The sequence below is a fragment of the Rhinatrema bivittatum genome, chromosome 4 (genome assembly GCF_901001135.1).
Source record: "Rhinatrema bivittatum chromosome 4, aRhiBiv1.1, whole genome shotgun sequence".
Lineage (NCBI taxonomy): Eukaryota > Metazoa > Chordata > Amphibia > Gymnophiona > Rhinatrematidae > Rhinatrema > Rhinatrema bivittatum.
In genome coordinates this window covers 233,412,336-233,427,642 of record NC_042618.1, presented here as the reverse complement: position 1 = coordinate 233,427,642, position 15,307 = coordinate 233,412,336, and the positions used below count along the sequence as shown (strand labels likewise).

The 15,307-nt window shown below is 44.5% G+C and overlaps 1 protein-coding gene across 1 annotated transcript in view; it reads left to right on the top strand.

The window, feature by feature from the left end:
- The first annotated feature begins 1,410 nt into the window (after window positions 1-1,410).
- Window positions 1,411-15,307, top strand: part of WNT5B (Wnt family member 5B) — a 278,878-nt gene continuing 264,981 nt past the window's right edge. The window contains exon 1 of the mRNA XM_029599903.1: window positions 1,411-1,683. Coding sequence (XP_029455763.1) covers window positions 1,678-1,683 — 6 coding nt within the window. The 5' untranslated portion in view covers window positions 1,411-1,677. The remainder of the gene's footprint in view (window positions 1,684-15,307) is intronic.

Genomic DNA, 15,307 nt, shown 5'->3' with positions numbered 1-15,307 from the left:
TGCCACCTCGGCATGCCACTGGCCCTTGGTCACACATGACAAAACACCGAACAGGATGGGCCGCTGGCCCTTTAAATTGAGAAATTGAGATATTAAACATTAAAAGGCCGTTGTCCCTTAACACACATGATGAAATGACCCTTTAAAATTGATAAATTAAGAATTCAAGGCCGCTGGCCCTCGGTATAAACATTAAATGGTCTCTGGCCCCTTAAAATTGAGATATTAGGCATAACACATTAAAGGCCACTGGAGGTATTAAACATTAAAGGCCGCTGGCCCTTAAAACCCACATGATGACATGCAGGGCCGCTGACCCTTTGAAACTGAGCTCTTAAGCATTCAAGGCCGCTGGCCCTAGGTGGAGAACACTAAAGGCCACTTGCCCCTTTTAGGTTGCGATATTGAAAGCATAAAACATTAAGGAAAGGCCATTTTCAAATGAGAAAAGCAAGCATGGACGGCCGCTGGTCTTTTACATTGAAATATATAAGCAGTACAGATAAATGTGCACTTGCACACCGGGACCGCTGCCCTTTTAAGGAACCAAAGGCTGCAGAAATGTAACTGACCCGTCCCGAGTCTTTCGCCCGGTCCTTTGAGTCAATAAATTAAATATAACATAAATAAGTACATCTACGGCCTGTTCCATCCCCGAAGCATGGCAGCTGCCCCTTAAACGCTATGCACCTGGCCAGGCAGCTCTCCCTGCACCACCGGGCCAGAGGTAAGAGGGGAGGGAAGAATTTTAAACGGAAAGGACACAAACAACACGGTCCCTACTACTGCAGTGCATGGATCCCCCTCCCCACGTGCTGCGTCTTACTTGCTCCGTGAAACATGAACCCCTGAAAAGCCAAGCGGGACTGCTTTCAGGAGCCGCTCCTGCCGCCGAGACCTGCTGTGCCTGCCAAAGAAAAGTTAACCGTTGCAATGCTGAGATGCTGCCCCGAGCTCCTGAATGTTTTTTTAAAATGCTTCTTCTGCCAAGCTCCCCTCCTTTCCCATCTGGAGTCTCAAACTTAACTCCGACAGGTGAACCGCAAAACAGCTACAAAGTCTCAAAAATGCTGCTCCTGCGGTGCCAGCCAGGGAAAAATTAAAACAGCGGACTGCCGCGAAGCTTGAACGCTTTCTCTCCTGCTGCCGAGCCCCCCCTCCGCGATGTAAACAGCCAAAAGGCAGGAGCCAATTCCTGCCGAACATTCATTAAGCACGGGGCCCGCTGGCCCTTTGATGGAAAAAGACGAAGCCACGCGCCGGCGATGCCCGGGCGAAAAGGGGAAGCCCATCCGCGCGCTGGCTTCCCCTCTTCTACCAGGCATCGCCCCGCCCCCTCCCCTAAGCCCGCCCACCTTGCCTTCCCCGCCCCATTGTGCCCTACTCCCTTACGGAGTCGTGGGCTCCGTAGGGCAGGTGTGTGCGCGTGTGCCCCGTGCCCTGTCTACCCTCCAGTTATTGCCCGCCATTCAGCGGCTGGATGCCTCGAAAGTTCACCCCTGGCCCCCTCCCCCCCCCCAGCCCACCTTCTTGCCTACAAAGGGAGAAGAGAAATTCCAGGTTTTTTTTTTTGCTGCTGCTTTTTTCTCTCTCTCTTTAAATAGTTCTCTTGCTTCAGTCCCTGTAAATCCCGGGGAGGATTCAGAGCACGGAGCCGACCTCACCAGAATCCAGGAGATGCAGGTAGGAGGATTTTGCCCAGCCTTACAGCTCTTGGGACGTTTTTTTGTTTTTTGTTTTTTTATTCTTTTGTGCAAATGTCATGCATGTACCCCCCCACTGCTTCTGAGATAAAGTTTGATTCTTTTCCGTTTCGTTTTCTTTACGAGTGAACTATCTCCCCGGCCCCTAAGTATAATGTGGTGTTAAACAACCCCTCAGCTCTTTAACACTTTTTTTTTTCTCTGCTGCTGTTTAAACTTTTTTTTCTTCTTCTTATTTCTGCTTTGTTCCTTTGGTCTTACAGCTTCCCCACCCCCTTGCTCCAAGTCCTGGAAAATTGCTTTCCTTGCTGTGTTGTGCTGACCGATTATACTGAGAAGTTAGGCTTTTACCCCATTGACTAACATCCACTTCTTTCTGTCTGGGGTAATGAATATCGGTTTGAGTTTTCTCTTTACTTTTCTTGCTAAAAAAATTACAGGAAACAGAAAAAGAGCATCAAATTCTAGTTACAGAGAATAAAGACTAGGAGATCCTCGGTGACCTGAGATACATGTGGGAGCTGTAATTGTGGTGTTATGATTAGATACATCTCATAAACAGACTTATTGTCAAAAGTATTGACATCCTGATGGATGGTTTCTTCCCCCTCACCCCCCTTTGAGAAATGCCCGGGGTTTTTTGGAAATGGACCTTTTTTTTTTTTTTTTTACTGGCTCAGCCTTTATTTACATTTGCTCTAATCCCAGGAACGGAAAGCACTCTTGCGGGCAGGCAGGTAGCGGGATAGGGTTTCCCAGTGCTGGAGGCTCTGCTTTGGGCTACACGGCAAGTTGGGAGACTGAAAAGCTGAAATTGCCCATGTTGAGCAATGCCCTGGCCGCTGTCTGTCCGGGAACCCGGCCCTGAGTGGCACAGACTGTGTCTGGCAGGCAGCTGGGGATGCCCCCATCCTGGGGGGGGGCTAGGCACTGTCTCCGGATCTTTGTCACTTCATGCTATGCAGACCTGAATCTCGGATTTAGTTTTGGAACTGGTTGATGGCAGTAGTGTTCACTAACTGTTCTGCCTCTTATGTGTGCCTAACCCTCCCCACCCCCCCCCCCCCACCCCCTTACATCTGACTGGGTGGGAGGAGGTTCTGCTTCTGGTATGGCGAGGCCAACCCGATGTCCTTAGAGGTCTGCACTCTGCACTGCGCTTCGATTCCCAGCTCTGGCTTTGCTCCTTTTGGATGTCTGGGGATTAGTTGCTTCTGGTGTTAGCTGCCACAATGCTTCAAAGTAACTTTTTTGAGTTACTAAGTTATGTAACTGATAGTAGTCCTTTTTTCTTGTCATAGAAAACCAAATGTGTAACTATTGTTTCCTCATAAGATGTTACATTTTGTGCAAGGACAAACAATTTTCCCCATGAGCTGCTTTTTCAAAACACGGTAACACATGGATGTGGGGTTTGTTTTTTTTTGTGGAAATATGATATTTTAACTTTTCAGAAGGCTGGTCTTACGACAAGTGAAAATGCCATTTAATCAACATCTTTCATACTTCTGGCTATTCCGTTTATGTAGAATGCCTGAATGTATTTGTTTCAATATGTAATAATTTAAAACCTTGGTGAGGTGATTACAATCTTTTGTGACAAGCAGACTCAATTGGAGGTGTCCAAAGGGGTCACGTGACTTCATGGAACTCTTAGAGAATTACCTTTACAAGAAAATAATTCCACTTTTTCAAGAAACCAAAAGTAATTTTAGATGGTTATTATGCTCTTTGAGTATTAACTGTGACTAGCTATTTTTTTTAATAAGTAGCTCTGCTAATTTTTACACCTCTGAGGAGACCGGATATTAAGGCATGCACTGATTTTAGAGTATCATTTAGTGGCTGATAAAATGGAGCTCTAGAATTAGTTCAGAGTGAGCTGCATCTTGCTTTCTTTGCCACAGTAGCTTATTCCATTATTAAGTCAAAATTATTATTATTATTATTTTTTATTTGTTGGCTGAAAAAGCCACATGAACACAGACACCTGGTTTTCAGCTGGGTGCTGGAAGCAGGGGGAAATATGATTTGCCAAAATCTGGACAGAGAGCCTGTGGCAGAAGGAAGTCTTGAATTCATGTCTCATGACTTGTACTGAATCATAGTCTAGTTCTCTAACCACAAGACCTCTCTTCCTCCTCAGCATTTTGATTTGATTGTACTTCACTTAGAAGGGCTTTGGTCAGCATGCAAATCATAAATTTAAGTAATAATAATAGGGTAAGATCAATGTTCCCTGTGAGCTGTGTGCGCGCACACACAAAAGAAAAACACAAGAGAAGAATATCAGAACGGTGCTCAGATTTGTCCACTGCTTCTAAAACGTTGCATGTGAGAACCTTGCTGCACATCCAGCCCACAGAAATTTAGAGGGAACCCTGGGTAAGATATGTCTGAAAGGAGGAAAATGCTGGAGGTTGTTTGAGATGAGAGCCAGAGCAGTACGGATTGCCACCTTCCAACAGAACATCAACAGACAATATTTATTTAGCTGTGGTGTAATTGAGGGCGAGTGTGTGATCTGTACCAGTCTCTGGCTTGTCAGTTCAGATCAGGATGTACAGCATTGCATCCCTTTCATTTTAAGCCTCGTGTAAACCTTTCCCATGGCTGGGTATTGGGACTTTATTCCCTAACTAGCTGAGACCTTTCCACTCTAATTGTTCCACTCAGGCTTTCTCCATGAATAAAGCCCTGGTATGTGGCCACACGGTGGCTGGCTACAAAGTTTGACCCTGGCCCTCTGTTGGAGAAGGCATTGAACTTCTGCCTCCACTTTGGTTTGTTCTTGTTCTTACTTTTGTGTTTGCACAGATGGGTTAAGGCTCCATCTGGAATGAACCCCTTCATTCCTCTCTCTGGCTGAATTAATAGTGTTTAGTCTAAGAGCGGCTGTGAATAGTTTTCCCCTCTTCTAATCGCTCAGGCACCCCTCTTTCCCAGAAGTGGTAGTCTGTGATGGGAAATGAGTTGATGTGTCCCCCCTTGACACACTCTGGGATGTCTCCCCCCATTTCCTGTAGGTAAATAAAAAAAAGCAGCATGGCACAGTTTTATAGCCAGGGTTTATTAAACTGTCCCAAATGCATGTAAAGGTGCACAATGTGCACCTCCCATCTGCCTCAGTCTGAAGGCAGGGGTGGAATTTCACTTTTAAGGCAGGGGATTAAAACTGTTTGAATAATAAGCTCGGTGGGATTTTCTTAGGCTCCTATGTTCTCTAGCGCAGCTATTTCGTGGCCCACCAAAACGAATGTGACCGTGTGAAAAGTAGCTCATTGACAGGCATGGTGATACTGGCAATCATCTGGGGGATCTAGTGCATATGTTTTATTCCCAGAGCACTCTGCCTTTCCTTACTTTTTGGGATTGGTTGAAATCAGAGAAAATTAGTTGGACTTTCTCTGGAGAAGCTTCATGGAGTGTAAAACATACTTAGTTCTTAGGAATGTAAAGGCAAAAGCCAGACCTCCGTGTTTGGCCAGGTCCTGCCACTGGCAGGGAGTTCAAATATTATAGTGTTTTCTTCATCATTAGGGGGCTCGCCACCTTTTTTTCTAGATGTTATGTAGAGCTGGTGGTACCTTAGGAAACTAGATTTTTTTTTTAATTTTGTTTGCTCCAGATTCTGCTGTACAAATCTGAGGGTATAATTTTGTGGGGAAGGACCTTTCAAGGTCTGATCTGTAGAACTAGGGAGGTGGATTTTATGGTATGAGGTGGGAGATGAAATCAAATTGTGTTTTATATGTGTGATGAAGAGGGAGCCTTTTTATTGTACACTGCTCTGATGCGGTAAGGGAAAAGTAGCTTAATCATATTTTAATAAATAAATTGACCTAATCTGCGCTATACCTGTGTCAGTACGTCACCCTCGGATGTCTTGCTTGCATAGACTGACTGCAGCGTGATTGGTGTGCAAGTGCATTTCCTCTCTTCTGAGGAGTTTGGCTCTGTCAGTCAAAGTTTGAAGATCTGTACAGGCAGATGATGCACACAAGCTGCATGGCAGTTAGTACTTCTCTCTTCCCGGATACCTGCTTATCTGCTCAGTGTTTGTCCGTTCTGTCGAAACCCAGGCACCCCTGGTTCTTAGGCCTGCTCTGTGGCCTCACTGCTGATATGAAACCTCTGGACGCTTTCACGAGTGCCTCAGTTCTCCAGTTACAAGTATAGTTTTTAGAAGATCATCGCTCACAGGGGCATAACGAAGCCATCTTTCCTGGCCCAGCTAGCAATTTTATACCTGTTCTATGCACATTCCATCTCATCTAGCCGCTGTGGAATTGTTTAGTCAGTCTGTGTGGCATTAACAGGTTCGGTCTTTTCCATGCGTAAAACGTGTTACCTGCATTTCCGTAGTGCTTCCCCTCTGTCCTCACGCCAGTCCTTGAAACTGAAAATAGTATCCAGTGTTCTGAGATCTTTTTTTTTCCTTTCTTACAGTTACTCTTCCCATAAAATGTTCTGGGGTGTTTTGCTGCATCTCCCTCCCTCTCTCTCTCTCTCCTGCTACAGAATTCCCCAGGGTTCCACAGATCAGACCTAGAAAGTTCTCTCTGTCTACTCTTTGTCTAAACCAAATGTCTTGATGAGAAATTCAGGAGTTTGAAACCTCTCTCTCCTTGTTGACAGTGATGGCCCCCCAGTGCACTTCCTATCGTGTTCTGGGCTCAGCCCAGGCTTGGGTGAAGGGGGGAGGGGCGAGCTCTTCATGCATGATGACCCCAAGGTGCAGTGATCCTCAACAACCTTCATCAAGTCTGGTTTTCAGGGTAATCAAATATGCAAGTTAACCTGTAGCTGGCAGACACCTGTCCAAATCTGTAATGCACATTCCCTGAGGATGTCTTGAATAACCAGTGTGGGGAGGAGATGCTGGAGGGGATGTCTGGGGGAAACTGGTGCTGGGAATCCCTGATGTAGGATGATCCCTACAGGTGCAGCAGCTTTTTCTGGCTTTTACCAGGGATCCGGGATGCCTTGCCCACGGCTCTAGTTATTGTGTCTTTCCCAAGCTCTTGCTTCACTCTGATGAATGTAAAGTTTACTTCGTACTTGAGTGGCCAAGCTTGAGACATTTGATAGAAAACAGTAGGAGCGATATTAAGTTATTTCCCTGCTGAGCTTTGTGGGTTCTTGGGTTTCGAAGAGTTTTTTATTTTTTAAATCAAACAAGATGTTTAGCCCTGTAGCTTGTGCTTTTTTTGGGTGGGAGTTGAAAGCAGGGAAGAAATGTATTTTAATCCCTCCTCTCCCCTCCCCCCACCCCACACACAGATACTGCCATTTTTAACCAGCTAGTTAAGGAGTGTATAAGTGTTCAGTTTTTGTGTGGTTATTTAATTCCAATATGCGGAAGGGTGGAGCATTTCTGAGAGTGAACCAAAGATATTGGGGGGGGGGGGGGGGGGGCACAGAAGCATTGTAAATACTTTTGGAGCTGGGAGGAAGCCACATATAGAAACAGTTTACTCCATAAGATATCGTGATGTTAACATTTTGCGCAGAAAATTAGTAAGAGAATTTCACAGGCAAGCTGCAGATGAAAATATATAGAAACATAGAAATGATGGCAGAAAAAGGCCAATCGGCCCATCCAGTCTGCCCAGCAAGCTCCCACTCTTATTTTCCCGTACTTATCTGTTTCACTAACCACCAACTTCAGGGCTCTTGTTGGTAACTGTTTGATTCAAATTTCCTGCCACCCCCTGTCACTGATGCAGAGAGTAATGTTGGAGTTGTATCAAAGGTGAGCATAAGGCTTAATGGTTGAGGGTAGTAACTGCCGCATCAAGCAAGTTACCCCGATGCTTGTTTAACCAGACTGCACAGATCAATGCCTTGTTGGATGTTGTCTGAATGTAAATCCTGTTTTCCTCCCATCCCTCTACCATTGAAGCAGAGATCAACGCTGTATATGCTTTCAAAGTGATGTATCAGGCTTAATTGGTTTAGGGTAGTAACTGCCATAATAAGCAAGCTACCCCCATGCTTATTTGTTTACCCAGATTATGAAGTTCAGTCCTTGTTGGTTGTTGGGAAAAAAAAGATGAAGTTCACAGTTCCTTCTCTCATTTGGGTTGAGGGAGATATTTGCTCATGAAGTCCATGACATTTATCAGTTATATAATTTTTTTTTATTATTTTCCTTTAAAAGAAATAAAGGCATACACAACTATTTATAAGAACATAAGGCTTGCCATACTGGGTCAGACCAAGGGTCCATCAAGCCCAGTATCCTGTTTCCAACAGTGGCCAAGCCAGGCCATATGAACCTGGCAGGATCCCAAGAAGTAGATAGATTCCAAGCTACTTATCCCAAGAATAAGCAGTAGATTTCTGCAACTCTCCCTTAGTAATTGTTAATGGACTTTTCCTCCAAGAACTTGTTCAAACCTTTTTTAAATGCAACTATAGGGAGGATCAACTTGGCAGGGGTGTGGCACTTTATGTCCGGGAGGGTAAAGAGTCCAACAGGCTAAAGATCATACAAGAGACTAAATGCTCAGTAGAATCTATATGGGTAGAAATCCCATATGTGTTGGGTAAGAGTATAGTGATAGGAGTATACTACCATCCACCTGGACAAAATGGTCAGACAGATGATGAAATGCTAAGAGAAATCAGGGAAGCAAACCAATTTGGCAGTGCAATAATAATGGGAGATTTCAATTACCCCAATATTGACTGGGTAAATGTAACATCAGTACTTGCTAGAGATATAAAGTTCCTGGATGTAATAAATGATTGTTTCATGGAGCAATTGGTTCAGGAACCAACAAGAGGGAGCTATTTTAGATTTAATTCTTAGTGGAACACAGAATTTGGTGAGAGAGGTAACGGTGGTGGGGCCACTTGGCAACAGTGATCATAACATGATCAAATTTAAACTAATAACTGGAAGGGGGACAATAAGTAAATCTGCAGCTCTAACACTAAACTTTCAAAAGGGAAACTTTGATAAAATGAGGAAAATAGTCAGAAAAAAACTGAAAGGTGCAGCTGCAAAGGTTAAAAGTGTTCAACAGGCTTGGACATTGTTTAAAAATACAATCCTAGAGCCACAGTCCATATGTATTCCACGCATTAAGAAAGGTGGAAGGAAGGCAAAACGATTACCGTCATGGTTAAAACATGAGGTGAAAGAGGCTATTTTAGCCAAAAAATCATCCTTCAAAAATTGGAAGAAGGATCCATCTGAAGAAAATAGGATAAAACTTAAGCATTGTCAAGTTAAGTGTAAAACATTGATAAAACAGGCGAAGAGAGAATTTGAAATGAAGTTGGCCATAGAGGCAAAAATTCATAATAAAAACTTTTAAAAATATATCCAAAGCAAGAAACCTGTGAGGGAGTCGGTTGGACCATTAGATGACCGAGGGGTTAAAGGGGCTCTTAGGGAAGATACAGCCATTGCAGAAAGACTAAATGAATTCTTTGCTTCCGTGTTTACTAATGAGGATGTTGGGGAGATACCAGTTCCAGAGATGGTTTTCAGGGGTGATGAGTCAGATGAACTGAACGAAATCACTGTCAACCTGGAAGATGTAGTAGGCCAGATTGACAAACTAAAGAGTAGCAAGTCACCTGGACCGGATGGTATGCATCCTAGTGTACTAAAGGAACTCAAAAATGAAATTTCTGACCTATTAGTTAAAATTTGTAACCTATCATTAAAATCATCCATTGTACCTGAAGACTAGAGGGTGGCCAATGTAACCCCAATATTTAAAAAAGGCTCCAGGGGCGATCCGGGTAACTATAGACCAGTGAGCCTAACTTCAGTGCGGGGAAAAATAGTGGAAACTATCCTCAAGATCAAAATTGTAGAGCATATAGAAAGACATGATTTAATGGAACACAGTCAACACGGATTTACCCAAGGGAAGACTTGCCTAACAAACCTTCATTTTTTTGAAGGGGTTAATAAACATGTGGATAAAGGTGAACCGGTAGATGTAGTGTATTTGGATTTTCAGAAGGTGTTTGACAAAGTCCCTCATGAGAGGCTTCTATGAAAACTAAAAAGTCATGGGATAGGAGGCAATGTCCTTTCGTGGATTACAAACTGGTTAAAAGACAGGAAACAGAGAGTAGGACTAAATGGTCAATTTTCTCAGTGGAAAAGGGTAAACAGTGGAGTGCCTCAGGGATCTGTACTTGGACCAGTGCTTTTCAATATATATATAAATGATCTGGAAAGGAATACAACGAGTGACGTTATCAAATTTGTGGATGATACAAAATTATTCAGAGTAGTTAAATCACAAGCAGACTGTGATACATTACAGGAGGACCTTGCAAGACTGGAAGATTGGGCATCCAAATGGCAGATGAAATTTAATGTGGACAAGTGCAAGGTGTTGCATATAGAGAAAAATAACCCTTGCTGTAGTTACACAATGTTAGGTTCCATATTAGGATCTACCACCCAAGAAAGAGATCTAGGCGTCATAGTAGATAATACATTGAAATCATTGGCTCAGTGTGCTGCAGCAGTCAAAAAAGCAAATAGAATGTTAGGAATTATTAGGAAGGGAATGGTTAATAAAACGGAAAATGTCATAATGCCTGTATATCGCTCCATGGTGAGACCACACCTTGAATACTGTGTACAATTCTGGTCGCCCTATCTCAAAAAAGATATAGTTGCAATGGAGAAGGTACAGAGAAGAGCAACCAAAATAATAAAGGGGATGGAACAGCTCCCCTATGAGGAAAGGCTGAAGTGGTTAGGGCTTTTCAGCTTGGAGAAGAGACGGCTGAGGGGGGATATAAAAGAGGTCTTTAAGATCATGAGAGGTCTTGAACGAGTAGGTGTGACTCGGTTATTTACACTTTCGAATAATAGAAGGACTAGGGGGCATTCCATGAAGTTAGCAAGTAGCACATTTAAGACTAATTGGAGAAAATTCTTTTTCACTCAACGCACAATAAAGCTCTGGAATTTGTTGCTAGAGGATGTGGTTAGTGCAGTTAGTGTAGCTGGGTTCAAAAAAGGTTTGGATAAGTTCTTGGAAGAGAAGTCCATTAACTGCTATTAATCAAGTTTACTTAGGGGTAGATTTTAAAAGAAGCGCGATCAGCCTACTTTTGCTTGCGCATCAGACTCAAGCAAAAGTACGCTGGATTTTAGTAGATACGCGCGGAGCCGCGCGTATCCACTAAAATCCCTGGATCGGCGCGCGCAAGGCTATTGATTTTGTATAGCCGGCGCGCGCCGAGCCGCGCTGCCTAACCCGTTCCCTCCAAGGCCGCTCCGAAATCGGAGCGGCCTCGGAGGGAACTTTCCTTTGCCCTCCCCTCACCTTCCCCTCCCTTCCCCTACCTAACCCACCCGCCCGGCCCTGTCTAAACCCCCCCCTTACCTTTGTCGGGGGATTTACGCCTCCCGGAGGGAGACGTAAATCCCCGCGCGCCAGCGGGCCTCCTGCGCGCCGGACCGCGACCTGGGGGCGGGTACGGAGGGCGCGGCCACGCCCCCGAACCGCCCCGGGCCGTAGCCACGCCCCCGTACCCGCCCCCAAAACGCTCCCGACACGCCCCCGAAACGCCGCGACGACCGGGCCCGCCCCCCGACACGCCCCCGACACGCCCCCCTCCGAAAACCCCGGGACGTACGCGAGTCCCGGGGTCTGCGCGCGCCGGTAGGCCTATGTAAAATAGGCTTACCGGCGCGCAGGGCCCTGCTCGCGTAAATCCGGGCGGATTTACGCGAGCAGGGCTCTTAAAATCCGCCCCTTAGGGAATAGCCACTGCTTTTAATTGCATCAGTAGCATGGGATCTTCTTGGTGTTTGGGTAATTGCCAGGTTCTTGTGGCCTGGTTTGGCCTCTGTTGGAAACAGGATGCTGGGCTTGATGGACCCTTGGTCTGACCCAGCATGGCAATTTCTTATGTTCTTATGTGTATCTGGTGTCACGTTTGGCAGCTCACGGGACACTCTTGCAAGCTGCTGCATGCATCCCCAACGCTGCCAGACCAATGTCCTCCCGAAGGTGGCAAGACGACAAGCCCGGCAGCTGCACACCATGATCACAACTGCTTCCGGCTTGGTCTCCCTAGGTGCATGCGCACCCAACTACAGCAGTCTTAAAGGGCTCGTGGCAGGAAAAGGTCACAGTGCCTGCTGATGACATCACCGGCCCTAGGTCTATTTAAGGCCTCTTCAGACTGCTCCCCTTGCCTCAGCAACAGGTCCCCGATGTGTTCTCATTCCAGTGCATGTTGCTAATTCATGTTTGCCTTTCTTTTCCACTCCTGCCTTGCCTGTTCCCTTCTTGTCTGTCCGTCCCTTGTCCATTTTCCTTGCCTTGCTGGTCTGTTCTCTGTTCCCCTCGGCTTGACTTCCTGGATTCTGACCCTGGCCTGGATCTAACTTCTTGCTTTGGACATGACCTGACCTGACATCCGGTCTGATCTCTACCTCCGCTGTCTGCTGCTTACCTCGACCCCTGGCCTGTTGCCCATCTCTGCCATATGCCGCCTATCCTGACCTATGCTCACCCTTGGATTCTCACCTTTTGGACTGTCCTAGGGACTCACCTAAGACATGCCGGCCACCAAAACCCAAGGGCTCAACTTGCGGGGGAGGCGGCAGGTATGGATGAAGCTCCAGCCGGTCCCACCACTGGGCATTTCTGCCAGCTGTGGTGTGGGCCTCGTGGGCTTTCTCATTAGGTAGCACTAACTACACCATAGCACTAAGGGCCCACTCCTCCGACAAGTGTTACATCTGGTGCTCTAACTTTTTATGATTATTTTTTAATTTAAATGGTTGGTCTCTATAATCTGTCAACTCACCAATTATTCTAAATCAGATAAACCATATACAAATGCTTTTTAAACAGGAGGTTTTATCCCACTGCTTTGGCTAGGGTCATAATGTAATCATGTTCCCAATAGGGTTCAGGTGCCAGGACATGATCTCCTCCATATTTTACATGTTCTCCATCCATGATCTTACCCGAAAAGATTGACCCACATTGATAGATTCCCAGCCCTAACATCATGTGTCGAGAAAAATACACGACGTGGTTATAATACATTTCTGGATTGTGGCGGCTTTTGCATACTGCTTCACCAGTGATGCGGTTCATATGTCCCCAGAGCTATTCAATACATAGTAACATAGTAATGATGGCAATGGCCCATCCAGTCTGCCCAGAAATTTTCTTATGGTAGTAACTGCCACTTCGTGCAGCTTACCCCATGTTTCTGTTAAGGGTAGAAACGGCCGCTCCATGCAGGTTACCCCCAAGCCTTACGTTAAGGGTGGTAATATTTACAATCACACCAAGCCACTATCCAATGCATGGCAAAATTACGGAGTAAGCAGCCTTCTTGATAATTCAGATAATGCTTTGCTTTAGGACATGGTTGTAGAAGCATTCCGGTGCTTTTTTTCCCCTAATGTCTGTGTATCAGTACCCTAGACCATAAAAGTCTGGGCCCAGCGTTGTCTGAATCCAGTTCTCCTTTTCCCCCCACATTAAGGTTTAAAATACTGTTAGCAATAATTTTTCCTTTTATGATGAATCATTTAGCTAAGGAGCAGAAGGAAACTGCTGGGTCAAAAAAAAAAAAAAAAAAGAAATATTGAAGGCAAAAAATGTGAGGCTTCATAGCAGTAAGATTCAGAGAGAAAGCAACAGAACCTAACCACAGCTAAGCTGATAGTGTTAGGAAATAGGAACCTAGCTTCTCTACAGTACAAACTTTGAGTCAGGACTTCTAGGTTCTGATCCTTGATCTGTCTCTGGCTCCCTCTTTTGACACTGGCAAAGTCAATATGTCTTCCAGTTCTTCAGTACTAATCAGCTGCTGTTGGGTAAAATACAAAGGTTATTGTTTGCTCTTCTCTCTGCATTTGGAAGTTATCTTGAAATTTGTGAGGTAGTATGAATAGTTAGTAGATGAAGTTTATTTTTAATTCCCTCCACTCACTAATAGCTTTTTGCAACGTGAAAGATACATGACTGGGCCCATGAGGAGACTACTGGGGCCCCCATCACCTTTAAATAATCCAGTTGGGTGCTCCCTGGTGAAAACTAATGTATGATTTGGATTTCTGCAAAAAAGAACATGCGATAGCTAAACGCTCCCCAGGCACAATCAACTTTCAATCAAAGCCATGGCTGGACCCAGGTTTCAGTGTCACACATTTGCTTTGTCTCTCTCTGGCATTGATAGGACCGTGCTGGAGATAAAGGGGAAACTGATGCGCAAGGCTGGAAGCCATTGCTCTTGACAGCTCACCTTCTCCCTTATTTAGTAACATTTTTAATCCGCACTCTACAATTTTAGCCCAAGGCAGCTTGCATTTTATAAACATCCATAATAAAAACACACCATACAGATATAATCACACAAAATAAAAACATATTTCAATGCTTTGCATATGGGTCAGGCAAATTTAAAAACCCTGGAGAACAGAAAAGTCTTAAGTGCCTTTTTAAATGTTTTGGAGCAGGGAACATCGTGCAGGTGATTTGGGATAGAGTTCCACAAATGCGGGCCAGCAACTGAAAAGGCCGTCTTTCGTGTAATGTCCAGGATAGTCAAGTTTGGTGCTGGGACCTAGAGAAGGTTCTTTGTGGATAGAACCTGCCTGGCAGGTTCTTAGAACTGAAATTTTGCACTCAACCATAGTAAGGAGACCTTGTATAGTAAGTTATGGATAAGAGTTAAAACCTTGTATCTGGTGTGAAACTGGAAGCCAGTGAAGGGAGGACAAAACGGGTGTACCGTAATATGATCCCTGAGCTGCATCCCGGTCAAAATTCTCACTGCAGTATTTTGAATAACTTGCAAGTGGCAAGTCCAAGGTATGGTGAATTGCAATAATCTAACTACTACTTGCTAGTTTTCTTAAAAAAGCATTGCTAGTTAATTTATAAGTTATTTTTGGGCGTCACTTAACTACCTAATAATAGCTAGAGATATGCATTCAGTGGCCATTCGTTCATTTTACCGTTACTCGCGTACCTCAAAGTACGCTCGTACATGGTTATGTGTGTAACTCACGTACATGCATAATTCAAGGTATGTGCGAAATGGCAAAACAAATGAATGAATGGCCACAATGCACATCCCTAATAATAGCTCCCTAAAAGTTTATCAAACCACAATATGCATCAGAAGGGACGCATAGGTGTGAAATATCCCTTTATGGAGAATTCCTTATTTTTATGAATATATATCTTCTATATCTATCTCTCTTTGTGGATATTTATATAAGTAGGGAAGGAAAAAGAACATTTTTGTGCTGCATTTTGTGCGCTTTGTGGAGTTTGCTGTGCTTTTTTGCATGCGTATTTTATCCTCGCATGACTTTGAATGATTGAACCAGTGGGATCTTTGCCATTCTGCCCAACACACTTGTAAACAGGAAGACCTTCTGGAATGCATAGCTTTGTACAGTTTAATTTAATTTAGAAATGTATATACCATTTTTCCAAGTAAATCTAGCTCGAAATGGTGTTCAGCAAACAAAAAAAAGCAACCGATAAAATACAGTAAAATAAAGCATTATTCCCAAAACTGAACAGCTCCCAAGTGTGCAAATACAACTTGCTCTGTATGCTGACTGTGATGGA